At 37.9% G+C, this 15,722-nt stretch overlaps 1 protein-coding gene across 1 annotated transcript in view; it reads right to left on the bottom strand.

Annotated features, from left to right (window-relative positions):
* LOC105045031 (homeobox protein knotted-1-like 1) overlaps positions 1-11,530 on the bottom strand; it is a 13,593-nt gene extending 2,063 nt beyond the window's left edge. Inside the window, 3 exon segments of the mRNA NM_001303569.1 lie at positions 10,687-10,849; positions 10,992-11,102; positions 11,186-11,530. Of these exon segments, the coding sequence (NP_001290498.1) occupies positions 10,687-10,849; positions 10,992-11,102; positions 11,186-11,431 (520 nt within the window). The 5' untranslated portion in view covers positions 11,432-11,530.
* Between the last annotated feature and the right edge of the window lie 4,192 nt (positions 11,531-15,722).

Genomic DNA, 15,722 nt, shown 5'->3' with positions numbered 1-15,722 from the left:
ATAACGGAAACACCTACGATGGCCATGACAGAAGAACCAAGACAGAAATAATTTGAAAACTGGTTTAACCAACAAGCATTTTTCATAAAAAAAATTTCAACATGTAAAGCATAAATTAATGGAATAATTAGGGCATAAAATTATGGAATCCTTTCTTATGAAATAAAAGCAACAGAACGATTGATGCCTAATTTGTGAAGTGACGCAGCGCAGAACCCAATTGCTTAGTAGTGAGAACCCAGAAAAAAAACATTATCAAGCAACCAGTAAAACTACCTGAATAGCATCATAAAACTTGCTCAGCAAGTTATGCATCTGTCCATTTTAAATAATGCACCATCCGGAGAGAATTGAGAGAACTGAATATCAGCATGCATTACCATCATAAAAATCCAAACATGTAGCAAGACAGATTTGGGAATGAGATGAAGCACATTTACACACAGAAGCAATTAGAAACAGTACACTGATCCCACAAACATAAATTAGAGAAGGCCATCGAAAACATAAAGATATACTGCATATGCTGCAAAAATCCTTGAATAATAATAGACGAGTCAACACAGTAAAATAATAATAATAATAATAATAATAGTGAAGCCAGCCATTGCAAATCTAAACACAAATATTTTAAATGATCAAGGCATCATGGGAAAAGCAATTTTTAGTGTCATCTAAGCTAATTTCAGCATTTCCCTGTTAAGAAAAATATCATAATACTTTTGCCACAAAATATGATCAAAATAAATGCAAACACAAAATACAATATATGCTATGGGCGAAATAAATGGATAATACCCACAATAACACAATAACAAATAGAAAACAGAAAAAGTTATCCAATACAAAAGAAACTCAATTTAAAAATTGTATACAATGTCTAACCAGCAAGCCTTCCATAGACCAGGAGATTCTAACCACATTCCAAAACAACCATGTTAGGAATGTTGTATAGCTAAACTTAATTTCATATGTTACATTTTGATATCCTAGGAGAACTAAGTCATTGTAAATGAAATAAATATATGGAGTCAATTCCCAAAAAATGTGAGGAAGTTAAATTCCCGGATTTAGGACTACTAATAAAAGGTGCCATAACTTCATATTTTATGAAGGGAATAATAGTGAAATATTGTCAGGTTATATATAACTCATATAAGGGTATTTGAAGGGTCATACGTATCCAATATAAACCCTTGTACTCCACTATTTTGCCATAAGCAAGAGATGAATGAAAAATATTAGCAAGCAATCTCTTTATCACCTCTTATTTCCACCTCAAATGCAAATAGAGTGACCTACTATTCTACTACGCTTCCATTGTTACCAACAAGAAGGTATTAGAGACATAGAACTCAAGAAAATACCAAGTGGAAGACTTCCAATCCCTCGTCTCACCAATAACTTTGAGAATTGAATATCCAAATGAAAGCGCTTCTTGGCAACACAGGATATTTGGGAGATAGTTGATAGAGGCTTTATGGAGCCTCATGACGGGACCGCTCTAACAGCGAATCAAAGGGAGGCAGTAAGAGATTCAAGAAGGATAAGAAGGCCCACTACATCATTTAGCAAGGATTAGATGAAGCTGCATTTGAGAGAGTTGCTGCCGCCACATCTCCTAGCAAGCATGGGAAATGTTCTAAAATGCCTTCAAAGGTGTTGAGAAGGTGAAGAAAGTTTGCCTCCAAACATTGTGAGGTGAGGTTTGAAGCCTTGCAAATGAAGGACGTGGTCTTCATCTCAAAATACTTCACAAGGGTGTTAGCTACTTCAAGTCAATTGAGAAGAAATAGAGAAATGATGAATGATACTCGAGTTATAGGAAAATTCTATGATCCTTGGTTGCCAAGTTGATTATATTGTGGCCGCCATTGAAGAATCAAAGGACCTAGAGTCAATTATCGTGGATGAACTCATGGGATCTCACCAAGCTCATGAGCAAAGACTCATAACGATTGATGGAGCATGTCCTTCAAATAAACTCTTTGAAAGAAGGACAGAAAATCACTAGAGATGATAGGAGCAATAGAGGCCGGGGGTGAGATCATGGTCGACATTAAGGTGGAGGTCATTGATGTAGCCAAGCACAAGATGGACATATAAACTATGATGATGAAGATGACTCCAAAAGAGAATGAAGAAGAAAAGATTATTTTAGAAGATATGACAAATATAATATAAATCGTTGCAATTGCAAGAAGTTTGGTCAATTTGAATCGGAATGTTGGTACAATGATTCTAATCAAGTTAAAGAAAAAGCTTACTGGATTGTCAAGAACAATGAAGAAGACAAGTCATTTCTTTTGCTAGCACATGATGAGGATGAGTGCGGTGATCAAGATGTATGATTCCTAGACATCGATGCAAGCAACCATATGTGTATAAAGAAAACATCTTCGTGGAGCTAGTTAAAACAATAGGTGGCCAAGTTACTTTCGAAGACACATCCAAAGTTCCCGTAAAAGAAAAAGTTAAAATGCTAATTCACTTGAAGAATAGAAGCCACCAATTTATCTCTAATTTTATTATATGCCGATATGAAGAACAATATTTTGAGTATGAGACAATGGGGCCTTCCGGTTTGAGGCTCGCTCCTATTGATTATTTCTCAGAGATGGCACTGTTATGTCACAAAGATGGACATCAGTGCATGTTGGTGAACACAAGGAAAAGCTGCTCTCCATGCGTTGGATGATGTTGGGGGAACCTATATTGCCCAGCCTTCCACCAACCTACAGTCCTCTTAGTATATTCATGTTTGTTTATCGCCACTTAACAAGCCTTTGTATTTACCGGTGCAGCACATGCAATCAGCTTCTTCTCGAAGCAAGTATGTTGCTGTTTTAGCCTTTACTTTTAATATTAATATTAATTGGTTGGTTATAACCTCCCTTTCCATCACCCAAAAAAAAAACTCTCACAAAAAAAAAAAAAAGAAACTCTCACAAAAGCCTTGAGATTTGATCAAGGTGACAAGTTCACATTCAAAGTCGTTGGGGATTTATGTGAACAGCAAGGTCTTCGGCATCCCTTGATAGCTCCTTGTTCCCCCTAACAAAATGGCATTGTCGAGAGGAAGAACAAAACTATCCTTAATATGGAACTAAGGATGTTGAAGAGCAAGAACTTGCCTAAAAAGCTATACACTGAGTCAGTGGATTGTACTCTCTACCGATCGAACAGATGTCCCACAAGAAGTCTGGAGAAGAAAACTCCACAAGAAGCATGGATTGGAAGAAAGCCAAATGTCTCACGTTTGAAGGTAGTTGAAAGTATAGCTAATGCACATGTATTGGATCAAAGAAGAACAGATCTTGATAATAAGAGTGCCAAGTACATTTTTATCAGATATGATGCCAAATCCAAAGCCTACAAGATGTTTGATCCAAATACTTTCAAATTATGTGAGTAGAGAAGTAGAATTTGATGAAGACACCTTGGAATTGGAACATAAATATAAAAGAGATCAAAGAAGATAAAGAAGCATGAATGGAGGTTAAAGAGTCTTCACCATCACCATCCTCCCATCACAGTTCTCCAGCATTATCATCCTCTTACAGAAGAAGCTTAAGGCCACAAAAGAGAAGACTAAGACAACTCTATGAGGTAATAGATGAGCAAATATTTGTTTTCCTACTTTCTGATGGTGAAACTTTAGAGTCTGAAGAAATAGATCATAACAAAGAATAGAGAACTGCCATGGATGAAGAAATCAAAGCAATAAAGAAGAACAACAAATGGCAATTAGCTACATGTCCAAAAGGCAAAAAAGCAATTGGTGTGAAGTGGATTTTCAAAGCAAAGAAGCATGCAAAAGATGAAGTGGAGAACTACAAAGCAACATTGGTGCCAAAAGGCTACAAGCATATTGATGTTCGCTTTCATTCTATGGGGAATATAAGATAGAAAAAGAAATTGAAGTTGCACAAATCAAGTCTCATGATCAGATGGTTGATATCTTCACCAAATCTTTCAACGTGGATCATTTTTTTACAAGCTTAAGACTCTTGGCGTGATTGCTAGAAGAAAATTAAGGTTTTCTTCTTTTTTCTTTTTTTTTGGGGGGGGGGGCGGGGGTGGAGGTTTGTTGAATAGCTAAACTTAATTTCATATGTTAAATTTTGGTGTGCTAGAAGAATTAAATAATAATAAATGAACTAAATATATAGAGTCAATTCCCAACAAACATGAGGACGTTAATTCCCGGATTGATTCTTGGACGCCAATTAGGTGGTGTTGTAACTTTATATTTGATAAAGAAAATAGCGGAGAAATATTGCTAGCTCATATGTAACTCATATAAGAGTACTTTAAGGTCCATACGTATCTATATAAACCCTTGTACTCCACTATTTTGACATGACCAAGAGTCGAATGAAAAATATTAGCAAGAGTTCTCTTTTATCATCTTTTATTTTCACCTCAAATGCAAAATAAAGTACCCTACTATTCTATTATGCTTCCGCTGCTACCAATAAGAAATTATCTAGCCTAGAAATTACTACGTTGTTGTTTTAATGATTTTAACATAACATTATAAACGAAACAAACTACTAACAGAAAATAGAAGATTGAAAAGAGGTTGCCGGGATTGAGGTAATATGAGAACACTATCCTAAGCACATGATTTTCCCCCTACATGCATGCCCGTGGCAATCTCGTCCCCAAGGTACAACCTGACTTGGCCCAATCATCCTCTACCGAGCAAGATCGCTAGGAAGCTTGACTCAAATGACTTCAATTGCCTAGAAAAGAAAGAGAAAAGATGGATAAAAAAGCAAAAAGTGTGGAAATAGAGTTTTTGTTAGACTGCAACAAAGCGCACCAAATAAGCCGATGTGTAAGTATTTTTTATAATATCCCAAAATCTGTTTATAGACTCTACCAGGGAGACCAAAAAGATGCGATGGTTCCAAAAATTCATTATAGTTCGAAAACACCATATCTCTTCAGAAACCAACGTTCTCTTTCTAAGAGTTGCTACTCTTCGAAAAGAGACATCCAACAAAAAAGTGTTTTAAAGCATTTAAACCAAGAAAATTTTATGGATAGGATTGGTTTATTTTTTTTTAAAAAAAAATCTTTTTCAAATTAAAACTACAACAAAAGCAGTATCCAAAATAACATGCTAAAACCAATTCTTACCAAAATAGTTTCAAGAAAAGATGCCAGACATTAATAAAATTGCTATGATAAGAGCTAATGTGTCACATTAGAGAGAAAATTAGGAAATGACATATTTCCTATAGAATTGAATTATAAAAAAAGTATAGCTTGGATTTGAAAATAATAGAATGAAAATGATAATACAACACACATTCAGCAAGAGCCCCTCGCGAAAACCAGGAATCCATGTACATAGTACAAACATAATGTATTTAGTACTCTTGTGATCTTAGACTGCCATAAAGAAAAAAGACTCCTCATTGAGAGAGTTGCCCCTCCCAATGACAAGATTCAAGAAAGGCAGGAATGGGCAGATCAGGCCTAGAAGAAAGCTTATTATTGCATTTTTCATTTATCACTAGCAATCATTCTATTAGAGGGACTGAACAACTTTTATAGAAAGAAAATCCACAAAAATTATTCCAAGGTTTTTCCAAGACCACGAAGAGATGGAAGATTAGTGATAATTACACAGGTTGGAAAGAAGTAAAAAGAAGCAAAGGACAGAAGAAAGTAAAAGCAAGGGAGAATGGAATCAGACGTAAACAAAGGTTGGAGAGGCCTTGGGTGGTAATTGAGATGCCTTTCATTCAAACAAGAGATGACAAAAGCTTAATAGGGCAGCTTGGGAATGGCTTCCATTATTTGAGGCCAGTGTTTGCATAGCAAAAACATCAATCATGCAACTTCCTTCTGCAACATTTGTGTTGCTAAAGCATCTTTAGTTATTTATGAATTTTTTTTAAAAGAAATCCTTCCATACATGAGATCATTTCTCATCACCCTCAAGCAAAAAAATTTCAGCATTAGCAGGAACTAGTAGTTCTCTAAATTCTCCTTTTAAAGAAAAACCTTCTGTAAACTGGATGATGCTCAATCTGGTTGCCATGGTCAACAGTTTTGAGGTTCAAGGTTAGTTCTTGAATGGAGCATGTCTAGGTATTCAGACTTGGCAATTTACTATGATAGATCATTCCTCCCTTTACGTTAAAAAAAAAAAAAAGGTAGCAAACAATTATTCTACATTGTTTGATGTTCTAGCACCAGCACCTTGCAGAATAAAACATGTGGACATGTGCACAGCACCACACCTAACAAAATTGATAAGTATAGGAAGCATGGCTGCAGATAAACAAACTCAAATTACATATATCAGAATCTCCAACTGCACACTGATAAATGCTTCATTCTTCCGAATTTCTAAATTCTTGATTAGTTTTATAGGCATTTCCAGATAGCCCATGAGTATTACCCCGCATCACAGTTTGGGGAGAAAGAGAATAGTAATCCACCCCTTGATAATTTCTCATACTTCTCCAGGTCTAGACAAAACAGGTTATCATTCAAAAAACCTCAATGATTTTAAGACATTCACACACAATTCAGCTGTCTCAAACAAGACCTAACGGCAGGTGCATGCAAAAGCCATGCATGCACCTGAGCATGTTTCTAATGGAATCCAGTCCAACTATGTATCAAACTTCCCAAAGATGTCACTTGATCAGATTATTATTTGTTTAGCTCATTACAAAATCCTGTTTAACACATGAGGAACATGATCCAAAAATTATCCTTTATAATATTATCATTTATAAAAAGATGTCTAAATCTATCAATGCAGAATTTACATCCGTCTAATCATGCAAAAGAAAGCCCTTCGATTTGTTCCTTTTCTAAGAACTATTCTGAACGGTATTATCATGTATAAAAGGATGTCTAAATCTATCAACACAATTGACATCCATCTAGTTATGCAAAAGAAAACCCTTCTATATGTTCCCTTTTCGACATCTATAATGACTACTTTGAGTGACTGAATTTTATCCCTGACACCCTTAAGTTCAGTGAACACACCCAGCAAGCCAAGCAACTCACGGGCACAAAGATTAAAATCTCGATCTTTTAAGATAAGTATGGAATCTGGGCATAAATCCACTCTTTCATGACATAAAAAAGAAGGTACAAGCCTATTTTAGATGCATCCAACTTACGTTATCTAAGCAACCCCAAATGTCCAATCAAAGTTGAAAATAAGAATCAACAGTATGAACAAATGAAACAATCAGTTGAGTGAAAATAAGAATCAACAGTTTGCACAAATGAAACAATCAATCGAGGAAAGAAGCAAAAGAGAAGAAATAATGAAGATGTGGATTAAAGAGAGACATTGGTGAACAGCAAAAAAGGGCAAGGTGATAATATGTCTCTGCCTTTGGGCATATAAGACGTTCCATGCAGGTCAAGTCGCAAGTTATCATTTGCGCATAATCTCCTTGCAAAATGAAGATTTTTTTATTGAAGGAAAAAATTGATATTGTCTTATTGTGCATATGATTATGATAGGTAAGAATATTGAGAATGATTAAGAACCTTCATGTCACTGTGAAAAAAATCTTTGAACAACCAACTCAGTACGATGCAACAAATCAAGGAGTTTCTATTTATAATCTTTGATATGAAATATCTAAATAAGTGGTGGTTAGCCACTGTTTTGCCAAATTACTTATTTTGGACAAATATTGCATGACATGATGTAGTGTGACTAAAAAAAGGATAAAGACCAGTTTTAAAGCTCGGCATAAAGGACAATGATAACAATGGACCAACATGGAACAACAAGACAATTAGGGAACCACGACCCACCCCCTAAACGACATGCTTACATTAATCAGAAAAAGGTAAACAAAAAGCAACATCTACGCAGAGTAAGTTCAACATATTAACACAAACTGCACATGATACATTAATAGGAGAATTCAATAAATGGAGAAGCTCCAACAGGAGATAATCCCTTTTAGAATTGGAGAGTAGAACTCTCAACCTTGCATGGAAAAAAATGTTCTAAACAAGTGTAGTACGCAAAATGGCATTATCATATGACTCACGAAAACAAAACATGTGCAATAACAGAAAGTAGAGTAGCATTCTAAAACATTGCTAATGACATCTCCAAGAAAATCATATAACAACGAGCTCCTGCATCGCAACTTACTATGACTCTTCAAAGCTTTTCATCCCTTAACATGTATCTAACTGAGTTATCTTATCTTTCTCCTTTCCTTAACAATGTAGCTTCAACATTTAGTTGAGAAAAAAAAATACTTGAAAATATTTATGTACCCTGAATCCAATATCAATCCACATGGGGTTGCTTCATCCAACCATTGCATACATGCAAGACTTAGAACATCTCCGAACAGGGAGTTTGACTAACTTCTTGGCTTACACTTAGCTCACATATAAAACTGAAATAAACTGTCCAAACCCAAGCACTACAAGAGAACATGATCTGCATAAATCAACCTTCATCAGAATCCAACTTGTAATTGAAGTTGCAATAAGAGAAAATGCAAAGCCTTAGCAGACAAATAATTGAGCAAAACAAGACAATCTGTCTGCACATGCAATCCAACCACGTATGGATCTCAGACTTTCATTAATAATTTACATTTATCTTATGAAGACATGATAACTATCAATTAAACTTGCAGCCTAAGCCAATATCATGTGGTATCATACGCCAACACCAAAGCTAAATCATGGAAGAATGAATAAGCAAACCGAAAAATATAAAGAAAGATGATACAACCTCCATAAACAAAGAAAAGCAGCATGGTAATTTGACAAACTTTTGAAGAGATGATAAGAAGGAAAAAGCAATGAAAACCAGCAGTCAAAATAACAATAACAAAGAAGATTTTGAGAAACCAAGTGATTAATCAATAAAAAAAAGCACGTTTACCATAAGCTAGGTTTGAAGAAATCATAAAGCAATGATCAAAACAAATCTTAGCAGCAGAAGCAAGTTTCATGGTGTGCTAGGTTGTGACCATTGAATTACATCCATATTTAACTTAGGGTTGCCTAATGATTTGACATAATTTTTGTATTTTGTGCAAGACAAATCCATATGGTAAATCAATTGCCATATAAAGCTTCCATATGAGGTTTGTTCGGAAAGGAAGGAACAAATACTGCCAAGAACTGTATCATTTATTTCGTCTAAAATTGCAGCTCACTCCACTTTCATTCATTCAACCTACATAAAAAAAATGTTTAATCAATTCCATGAATTACAAGTAAGAACATATGTGGCTTACAATATTTAACTAAGAGTTCATGGCAATATATAGGCAATGGGTAAACAAGGTTTTGTAAGATTCGCCTACCAAAACCATGATGTATGAAAACAAAGTAGTGCAGTTAGGACACAAGGTATTAATCTCACAAATTTTACCCATGGTGGTTTACTGTAAGGGACAAGATGAATGCAAGAGAGCATGAGAAGGATTAAACATGGAACTAGACATGGGTCTCTTATACCATTTTTTTATCAAATATGGTAAATCAGTATTTCTGCATGGCTAATTCTACTACCTCACATGCAGTATATTGGGTTGCATAAAGAAATTAATGGATTTGGGGCCTTTCAAAGCACTGTATTCAACTAATCAAGCTAAAGATACTGCTTACGTGTACTAACATAAACAATACCTCATAATTATCGTATTTCTCCACCATAATCAAGAACATAAAAAGTCGCAGCAAAACAAATATTACCCGGTATTGCATGCTGTAAAATAAATGAAATCAAAAGAGCCACGATATTCCAGATCTCAATGCAAGCAACGGTAACCTGAGAGATGTACCGTTTAAATACATCCCTAAATTCACCAAAAGGCAGATCTCAGGCCAACTAACGATAGTGTAAAGAATATTATTACAAGTTTCATAATATTACTGATACTAGCACGCAATCTGAGATCGGAGACGTACTTCAGTCACCATACTATTTCTAGGTGTCTCCCTGCATAACTATCGAAGAAGTCCCTGGAACATTTACAAAATTTTCCCTAACACAAAACCAATAAAAACGAGAAACACTAATGAAGAGACTAACCAGAATATTAGTCAGACCTTTAGATGGAAAACCTATCATAAATTCCCCAAAACACTTGATACATAGACCGGATATGATTTCCATTAATGGGACTTAAGGCCAGTCCATAAATCATTTATGTCTCAGTACAATGAAGAATTATATTCTCACAAGTTGAAGGCCACGTTCCATCTCATCATCCTTTAATGGACAGTTATTCTCCTCACCTTCCCCCCCCCCAAAACCCTAGAAAAAAGTGAAAAAGAAAAATGAAAACAACTCTCCCACAGGAGAGAGAGAGAGAGAGAGAGAGAGAGAGAGAGATACTATTCTCTTTTCTGACCAAGGAAAGACAGCATCTAGAGATGTCTTTCTTGATGCTGTAAAGAGAGAAAGAAAGCAAAACAATGAACTACACACACACGGTTCCAACGTTGGACACAACCCTACGCAGTCCGCTCTGACACGCCTGCACCCCATTTGCATGGACAAGATTTGACGGCTCGAAAACCCCATCACTCCCACTACTTCCCTTTCTCTCCCACTCTCAACTCCGGCACCGTGTGATCATTATACTAAACGGTTCAGATTCTCCTTCATCAAACGAAGGCGATGTATTCGTTTAGCTGTAGCTTTACCGGAAGGCGAGTTGCCGGTGGCGGCGGTGGTGGAGGAGGAGGTGGTTCGTCCTTTGCACAGGTTGCTCAGCTGCATCTCGATGCTGTTGAGGAACGACGCTGCCTCGTTGAACGGCTTTGAAAGCTCCTCCTTGTACCGCTGCAGAACCCGGCAGTAGGATTCCTGGAAATAGAAAGCCAAAGTTTGGCTCAATGATAACGACTTAAAAGCCAACGAACGAACTCAGGACCACTAAACCACTACTTCTACTACTAGTAAGTAATATTTTGTTGTCTTGGAAGTCACGTTAGTTCTTAATTCATACCATGAACTCGTCCAGCTCCGGATCCGCTCCGATCTCCCCGCATCCCGCGCTCGTGTACCTCTCCCGCCCTATCTCTTCCAACAGCGATGCCATCTCCGGCGGCGCCCCCACCTTCGCCACCAAAAACCAATCAAAAAGAACCAACAAAGAATGATCGAATTCCTCCTCTTTTGCGTGAGTCTAATCTTATTTACCTTTCTGCATTCGATGTAGGCTGCCACGAGAGAAGGGTAGCGAGGATGGTTGGCGATTTGGGCCTTGATCAGATCGGTGAGATCCGATCCGCCGCCGCCGCCGCCGGCCGAGATATCCGAGGCTTCGGCGGTTTCGCCGCCCTGCGATCGGTCGGCCTCTAAGTAGGCGAAGCTGGACGCCGATCCGACCGCCGCTACCTCTCCACCCCGCGAGATTACCGGATGGATACTGTACAGATCTTCCATCCTTCCTCCCTCCTTTCCTTCCTTCCCCAAATAGAGATGAGATGGAGAAACAAAAGAAATAGATAACGAGACCTGATCGCTCGCTTTCCAGAATAGAAGAGATGGAAGGCTACTGGAAGGATCCGGTGTAGACTTGCTGCTTTAATTTATGAATGAAGACTAGGCATAGCGTTAGCAGAGAAGGGTTCTCCTACTGCTACTAAAAAGGGAGTGGAAGAAGGGAAGGGAAGGGAAAAAGCCTGAGCGAATCGTCCACCCTCCCAGAATCGCTGGCAGATGAATAGCAGCAGACGCAGCCACTGCGGCTCCTTCCATTTCCCCAGCCCTGCAGACCAAAACCCAAAGAAAAAGCCAAGCCATTATTTCTCTCCCTCTTTTTTTTTTTTTTTTTTCCTTCGTTTTCTCCTAAAACGATAATCTTATTATTAAAAAAAAAAAGAAGTTAATGAATTAATTGAAGCTATTTTTTTAATACAAAATAGTAGAAGGGTAGGAGCGGGAGAGGAGGCGCACGTGGTGAGAACAGTGACGGCCACCCGATTTCGCGAGGGAAGGGGGGGCCGCCCGTATCTATAGCCGTCCCATCATCATTAAGGGCGACATGACATTCTGCCACGTGTCATATGACGATCGGCTGTTGCTCTGGGGAGGCGTGATCCAGTGCTCGGGGCAAGTACTCATGTACCACTCCCCCCACCTCCTTTTGCTGCTTTCCTTTCTTTCGCTTTTTTTTTTTCTTTTTGAATAAAAAAATTTCTTAGCCTGGTTTTTACTGGCTTGGGAACTATTCCCCGTAAAGAACGGCGAGAACGGGGGCGAATCGGTTCTGGTGCTCCCCAGGTTTGGCCGGAAGCTCTGTAGACTGCGGTCTTCTTGGGAGTAAAAATTTGTGTGCTTCTGGTACGGACTGTGGAATTAAAATGTTCGCGAGGCGCATCTGAAACTTGGAGGTGAGTTGCATCTGTGTGGGAGACGGCACGGTTTAGCTTCCCGGGTTATTGTAATCTAACTCCGTCTGGAAAGTAGACTTCGCTGTTTCCCGTAACGGTACTTTCTGCGCTCCTATCGAAAAAAATAAAATAATTAATAAAGTAAAATAGAAAATCTTTTTATTTAGCACCATTCTTTCCTGGAATTACATAGAAGCCATCGTCTGGTCTATAATTTTTATAACAGTCCACCCTGATGGCTCCTGTACTTGTACTAATGGATTTGACGTGGTTTTTAATGTAAATCCAACATAGATAAGGCCAGTTTGTAAACAAATTATAATGATAATTTATTAGCCCTTACGGAACTGGAGTTTCGCTAAAGGAAGCAAATGTCAATAACTTAGGTATTTGCCTAATTTAACACAAGATTTTAGAAATAGATTGACTTTCTAACACTTCAATGATGATAATACTTTAAAAATCAACACTTCAAATCAGCTCTGCATGTTTTTACCCAAAAAAAAAAAAAACAGCTCTGCATGAGATAAAATGGTTGCTCAAGAATTATTAATTTTTTTTCAAAAATTTTATTTGTAAGAAAAATTGACTTATATATATTAAGATTTTAAATTTCACAGGATATTAAGATTTATATAAGATAAATTTTTTCAATGAGATGAGATAAGCTGCTGTCTTATCTCGTCTCGATATTTAGAATAAAGAATATATTGTTATGTTCGGTTGATGATAGGATAATTTTATCTCGATATATGGATGATTCTATTATTCCACGGCATTCCGTCAGAATTTGAATCCTGACTACAAACATTCATAAATATGAGAACAGATTAATAGATTTGTCTCCGTGACTTTAGTCAAGACGTTGTTCAAAGAATTTCTTTCATGCAATTCCAAATGTCAAGGGCTTTGGATGCCGAAGTGTGAAATCCAAGAGGACTCAGGCCTATTCGCTGGTCCGGCAGAACATGCTACACGAGTTGACTGCCGCTGCTCGACCAGCCATCACCCCGCAGAGAGACCACACGGTTTGTTCTGCAGGCCCGGTGGGCCGATAGGAGAACCAACTGAGACTGTGACAGAAACTGAGACGCTGCAATCGCCCTCCCCCTCCTTTCCATCCCCCATTCCTCCGAGTGCGTACTCTCTTCGTCTGGTCAACGTTTCAACGCCTTGCACCACGGCATATTTGCGCTCCAACGCTAGCTATATAAGCCAAGCCCCCTCCTGTTATCTAGGGGTAGGGAGTACGGCCACCGCCTTTCCCTCAGGTGGCGACGATGACCTCCTAGGCTTCACACTCTGGTCTTCCCTCCATCGCCATCAGCGGCGATGGATGGTGACCACACGCCTGCCCCACCGTACCTCCCCAACCCGAGCGGGGGTCCTCTGACTCAAGTCTGTCTTCTTCTCGTTTGTTTCTTGCCGCGTCCGCTCTTATTCCCCCTATCCTCGTCGTCTGGCACGGGAGACACAGCAACATGCCTCTTTCTTTCTCTCTCCCGACTCCGAAATCTGGATCCAATGCAGGAGTCACCGCCTCACCCAGTGGTGAGGCGAGCGGGGATGGGTGCTCGTGTAGAGCTAGCTTTAGGGCTGGAGGAGACCGAGGTTTTACTACACTGCTCTCTTTTCACTGTATCTGCTACTCTTGGTTGGTACTGCAGATAGCTGGCCCAGCAAATAAAAAGAGAGCACTTGGCTTGAATGAGAGAAAGATTTCGTCAATCTAACTCCAGAGGCAGGGTATACTGTTCATTCTATCACCTATTCTGTGACACGTTCATTACTTACATATTGAGACGGATGCACAAAAGTTGTACCAGGGTTGGTCTGCAGTTAAAAGGTGCTGTTGGCTTTAATTGTATGATCCTTTGAATAAATGCTACAGTATACTTGGGGAGCATAGAGATCATAGCACCTGCCTCGCTCTTGACTGCAGTCAAAGGTTATTTGTAGCATCCATTTATAAGAAGGTTGACGAATGCACCTGGCGGGCAACAGAAGTGCATGTGGTGCATGCTCATTTAACTCGCCACATATTCCTTCAAAAGAAGATTGGCGCAAGTCTGACCGTGGAGAAATTCTTGGATTCCCACACTTCCCCCTCTCATGCCTCCTCGTCTCTCTCTCTCTCTCTCATATACGTCCGCATGTCCGCACGAACAAAGAGAGCTGCATATGTGAATCTTCAAGATTCATACCAGCGCGCATGTACACCGAGGGAAAAGGTAACTCTTATGAAAGCTTTCTGTTTGTGTGACCGGAGGAGTTGCTTCCAGTTGCTTATAAACAAGAAACATGCATGGAGGCGGCGGGAATGACGGATGACAAGGCTGCTGCGCATTCTCCATTGACGACTTATGAAGGGTCAAAATTAATTAATTTAAATTCGTTGCACAAGGTGATGATTGAAGTTGTTGGCGTGGCTACGCCTGTGCAGTATCATTACTTACCCTATTGGCAAGGTTTTTTCCAAGAATATCGCTAGAACAATTTACTAAAAGAACGGTATTATTTAGTAGCATATATGAACTTATAATTTAAAATTTATAGAATATTTTTTTTGCCAGATTTGATGATTTTAATATTGTGGAACTAGAAAACTAAATAATTTGTAACGATATATAATAAACACGTGCCCTGTTCCTTACTTTTTCATTAGAAAATCTGGTTCCATGCACCTATTATGCAAAACTAAAGTTCTAATTTTAGAGAGCAAAGGTTAATTAATATATTTTCCTTGTTCAATCATGAGACCTATAACAGGAGATAGTTTTGCTAATTAATTAAGAAAAGCACTAGGGCAACTAACCGACTAAATCAAAATTCTACCTCTTTCAATTCCTAAGAACCCATATTTCTTTAAGTTCATACTGCATCCTTGCTATTGGAAATACTTTCTTATTTAATACTATAGTTTTATTTTTAATATTTAATCAATAGTTTTCTACATATAATAAATAAATAAATAAAAATTTAATATTATTTGGCTCGAGGCATGTTTTGAAAGTTGCTTCTTTAAGAGTAGAGTTCATCATGTCCAAATGCAAATAATTGATGGCAATTTACTCATAAGATACGACGAACCATTTATATTTTAAAAAGAGGAGAATTGGAATCGAATCCGAACTAGCCAAATCCAGATGTATCGAAAATCAGTAATCATGATTGAAATAATTTTTCTCAATCATCTTTTATATAGACACAATTCTATTCTTAAATTTTTAATGGGTGCACTTGGGTTCACTCAATTATCTCTCCTACATGGAAAAGAATATTATTCTAATTGATGGAAAATATGATTCTTTTTCTATTTATAGATGTGAAAGGATGAGTAT

The sequence above is a fragment of the Elaeis guineensis genome, chromosome 5 (genome assembly GCF_000442705.2).
Source record: "Elaeis guineensis isolate ETL-2024a chromosome 5, EG11, whole genome shotgun sequence".
NCBI lineage: Eukaryota > Viridiplantae > Streptophyta > Magnoliopsida > Arecales > Arecaceae > Elaeis > Elaeis guineensis.
The sequence above is the reverse complement of the archived record's forward strand: the minus strand, read 5'-3'. Positions and strand labels throughout refer to the sequence as shown.